General features: G+C 44.8%; 1 protein-coding gene across 1 annotated transcript in view; it reads right to left on the reverse strand.

Moving 5' to 3' along the window:
- The window catches only part of LOC119574932, a 30174-nt gene that overhangs the window by 7336 nt on the left and 17838 nt on the right, over nt 1-5000 (reverse strand). Inside the window, exons 2-6 of the mRNA XM_037922257.1 lie at nt 3616-3800; nt 3257-3376; nt 728-2455; nt 534-626; nt 1-86 (exon numbers count right to left, since the gene is read on the reverse strand). The exon at nt 1-86 is cut by the window's left edge and continues 952 nt beyond it. Of these exons, the coding sequence (XP_037778185.1) occupies nt 1-86; nt 534-626; nt 728-2455; nt 3257-3376; nt 3616-3800 (2212 nt within the window). The remainder of the gene's footprint in view (nt 87-533; nt 627-727; nt 2456-3256; nt 3377-3615; nt 3801-5000) is intronic.

Raw genomic sequence — 5000 nt, forward strand, 5'->3', positions numbered from 1 at the left:
ACCCCAAAAGATGGCACAAAAGCTGGGCCTTTGAGACCATCTAAACCACTCCCACTACCTAGACCACCTAACAGTCCGATTAACCGCTGTAAGGGAGAGCGATACTTAATGAAAAATTACAATGATAAAGAGGAAAATAAAGTATATACACCATACCAAGAGGACACATTCATAATGGAAGATATGCCACGAAAATTATACAAATAGAATATACCAAAAGTGAAAGTGGAAGAATTTTCTTTACTGCTTGTGATCTTGTGTTTGCCATCTGACTGTTACAGCCGATGTCAAATCAAATCTACAATAGTTATTTTTTTGGTGTTTGTGGGTACAAATAGTGAATTCTACATATATACATTGCACCTAAAGTGGAGCCAATAAAAATCGAACGTTAACTAAAAAGTAAATTCTACAAACATAATCATATAAACACTACTATAACAGCGAAGGAAAACAAAAGCTTCACAAGTACATTATGTCAGTGATGAACAAGTGCAGGTGTGAACAAGGCTGCCAACTGCTGGAAAACTTACTGTCGCTGGGTCATTCGAGTCCTCCGAGGTTTGTCGAGTGACTCTTATCTTGGCGACACCCGTGTCTTTGCAACCCTTAAAAACAAGCTCTTTCTGAAAGATGCAATATGAGGGAAGAACTCATCAGTATACTTCACTGGAAAGATGTAAAAATAGCCCTTCACCAAATGAGTTTAGGATTAGCTTTATCTTACGTTTGAGATCAACTCCTGGCGGTATTGACTGGTAACGTCCTGTATGAATCCTAAACTCTGGCTGCCGACGAAGGTGTCACTCGCCCGATCGGGAGAGACGTCGATCGGGACGGGAGTGGGAGCACGCACAGGCGAGCCAGATGTGAATGGTGCTGAGTTGAAGGGAGCAGCACCCTGCTGCTGGACGGCCAAGTCGGCGGCCAGCGTTTCGAAGGCAGAGTTAGGAGGGAGACGAAGTTGCGAGAGGTCGATGTTGAGTGGGTTGAGTTGGGAGTTGTCAGGAAGGGCGATGATCTCGTCTCCGAAAATCTTGGTTGGATCTGGGAATAATTCTCTAGTCTGCTGTGTTGCCTGTTCCTGCGTCGCCACGGCAATCTGATCTTCAATATCCTGGGCGTCTCTCTTGTGTCGAGCGGCGTTTGACGCGTTGGAGTAAACCCTGCCTGCAGAGGGGGAATTCCTGGGATCCTGAATGTTACTGAGATCCTCCCGGGCAAAAGGCGAAGAAATGACCTGATCCAATGGACACTGCTCTCTGGGAACGCAGGTGCAGCCGAGATCCCGCGGCCTCACGTCCCGGACAGACTCAGCCAGACCAAACTGCTCGACGACGCCGTCCACTCCGATGTTGTATTCCCCGGCTGGAGCTCCAACTACACTGCCTAGTGCCGTAGGAAGTGAGCTAGGTGTAAACCCGCCGTTCTTAACAATTTCCTTTTGATCAACGAGGATGTTATTTACAGTGTCTCTTCTAAAGGGCGTAGACGAGAAGGAGTTATCTGATCCAGAGAGGATATTGCTATCATATCCTCCTCCTATTCCTCCCCCGACGCCTGATCCAGGTATGAGGTTGTTGCCATATCCTCCTCCTCCTCCTCCTCCTCCTTCTCCTCCTCCTCCTCCACTAGCACCTACAAAGCCACCAAAGCCGCCTCCATTGCCTCCATCCAGTTTGTATACATGTTGATGGATATGGACGTGTTTTATGGTCTGCCCGGTGTTTCCTGAATCCAGATTTCCACCGACGACCGACGGAGCTGCGTACGACGGAGCAGGCGGGGCGCTGTATGAAGGAGAGGGGGCCGAGGGGGCTACATAGGATGCTGCTGGGGCTGGAGGAGCTGCATATGATGTCGAAGGGGCTGGGGGAGCACTGTACGCTGTCGAAGGGGCCGAAGGAGCGCCGTATGATGCAACAGGAGCCTGGGGTGCACCATAAGACGTCGAAGGGGCCTTAGGTGCTCCGTATGATGTTGACGGAGCTTTGGGTGCCCCATATGATACTGATGGAGCCTTGGGTGCCCCATATGATACTGATGGAGCCTTGGGTGCTCCATATGAAGTCGATGGGGCAGGAGGGGCGCCATATGAGGTCGAGGGGGCCTTAGGAGCACCATAGTGGGAGGGAGCCTGCGCCGCTGGATACCCCGAGGAACCGCCATAGTGTGAAGTAGAAGCTGGGGCATATCCACCTCCACCATGGCCTCCACCATGACCTCCACCATGACCTCCACCATGGCCTCCGCCATGACCTCCACCATGACCTCCTCCTCCATAGCCGCCACCTCCTCCACCATGGCTTCCTCCTCCACCGCTACCATGATAAGCAGGCAGTGCAGGTATGGGTTTCCCCACGGGGCGAATTTCCACAGGCTGGACGTACTGTACCTCGTGGATATCAGCTGGTTTTCCGTAGTGGTGTGTGGCTGGTTTGTAATCCTTATCACACTGGTACGATATTCGTTATGTTGGGGTTAGTAATGGCAATCCTTACACAGACCGCTAAAGAGGCGTTTCCTAAATATTTGTTTGATATGATATTTACGGCTAATGTTAACTAAATAATTTCTAAAAATATCGTTTCTATAGCTATAGGCTGCAATCAATCATCACCAGTTACATTTGATGATTTGTACAAGAATTATAAGTAATAACAATAATAATTATAATAAATGCAATAAAATATAAATCGAAGATGTTCCCTGTTTTATTTCTAGTTTTAGTTCTTCTGGATATTATCAGAATTTATTATAAATACAACTGTTTAAAAAAATACACTACTTTACACCATATATCCTACTCTCTATTTACTTAACCATTTCAACACAACTTTTCACAGCATTTTTTTTAGTCTCTCAAATAGGCCTACAGTATATTCTACACTTTTTCTTTTTTCCTCTGAGTTAGATCAGAAAGCCTTTTGAATTGGCCTAGATTTTATTTCACTATCTTTTTTTTTCTCCCATTTTAAATTCTAATGTTCAAGCTAATTGACTGAATAAATATCAATGCCATACTGTGTTCGATGCTTTGAAAATGATTTTCCATTATATCTCTGCCTAACCCCACTACATTCTGCATTAGAAGCATCCTCATGACATATGCAACAGACTCATATATTATTAAAATTTATTCAAGAACCAATTTTCCTCAATACGGCCTTCAACCTATCTCGAATCTAACCCGCTGAGATCTCACAATGCCAAAGAACAAAATGGCAAAAGGTGAGCGGAGAAAAAAAAAACTTACGTTCAGTCCGAGGCCAACACTGCACAGTTTCTTCTTGAGACTTCCAATGAATCGAGGTTCGGTTTCGTTCACGGCAAGCTGCGGGATCGACCTCGCCTCTGCTGATGTCTGGACTTCATCCTGTGGGACAGTGATACGTTTTTTTTTCTGTAAGACAATGGCCTAGTTTTTTTATGAGATGATCTTTTGTACAGGACTATTTATTACGGAATATTGCTTTTCACTCCTCGACAAATAAATATGTATGCTGTGTCGGCTATTTTTTTTCTTTTTTTTTTTCTTACATACATTCCCCCCCACACCCACCCCTACCCTAGCCACCACACTAACTCCAAGAAAACATTATACCATACACGTACGGGCGTGGAAACAGAAGTCGAGGTTGAGGAAGAGGTAGTGATGGTGGAGCTGGACGTGACGACGGAGGAGGCCGACGCCGGGGGCCGAGTCGACCTGTCCTCCCAGCGCCACGAGGCCCCGGCGGGAGGAGCGGCGGCGAGGAGCAGCGCCGCCGCGGCCACGACCACCGCCCGGCGCGACATGCCTGAAAAGGAAGCTCGTTTGGTAATACATATCTTTGTTTGCATAGTCCCGGCGCCGTCATTATTATCATTAGATCTATATTCGAGACATTCCATAACATTATTAATGTTACTGATAATTAATAATTGGTGTTTTACTGTATGTATGCTGTATTTGGTAATGCTAATACAATTAAACTTAGGCCTGTGTTTTGGTTGTTCCACGGGACTATGCTGACCTTATCTTTTCAGTCACTCATTGTGTAACTTGTACTTCTACTAATACTAATACTTATACTAATACTTATACCACATGCATTATCCTAATCCACTCTGCCTTATACTCTTGCAGTGAAAGACTGCTTTCATATTCACTCGTTCGAATCGAAGCATGTTTCGTTCAAGCTACGAACTGAACTCAGTCGAGAAATAGTGAGGTGGTTTGACATTTCGGAGTGAACCTCGTTTAAATGTTTTCGCTTGATAAACTTAAAATGGAGTAATGCAGTTACACGTTGACTGTGTGGCTTAACTCCATGTGCGCAAAGATGGTCTCTGGATACTGAGGCAGTAGAGGCAGATTATGAAAGTGAACTTGTTAAAGGTTATTTGTAACATTCTGAAGTAAACGTAATGTCAGTTTCTTTATAATCTTAGATAACGAGACCTTCCGCTTGAATGCAGGCTTATATACATAGCAAGTGTGGATGGGACACATGCATGAGATCCCCTAGCTTTGCTTTGTTTTTATCATCATTAATATTATCAGCATTATCATTATTGTTCTCGTTTGCCGGCATCATCATTAGGTTATATTATCACGATCACACGGCAAAATGTCGTACTTACCTCTCTTCAGAAACGGATAGAGAATTTTCTCTGTTGTGTTGTATTTCTCGAATGTCACACGCCTCATCTCTCTGACGTGTTTTCGGTACATCTCAAGGAGACGGTACAGACGTCTCGAATGGTAAACTAGCATTGAAATCACAACGGCAAGTCACTGTGTGTGCTTTCACCAGTGATATAGAGCCGTTCGTTCTCGTGGCACTGCAGAGATGCCATTCGTCTTTCAAACCATCCATACAGTACGCGAAAGTTTTAGATATCCATCTATATACATGCACATTTTCCCCTATATTCATCAATGATCGAGAAAAAAAAACACACACGTCAAAATAACTGCCAATAGGCCTTCTCCCTAAAATAATATTCAACATCGC

This window comes from Penaeus monodon, chromosome 1, assembly GCF_015228065.2.
Source record: "Penaeus monodon isolate SGIC_2016 chromosome 1, NSTDA_Pmon_1, whole genome shotgun sequence".
In the NCBI taxonomy this organism is placed as follows: Eukaryota; Metazoa; Arthropoda; class Malacostraca; order Decapoda; family Penaeidae; genus Penaeus; species Penaeus monodon.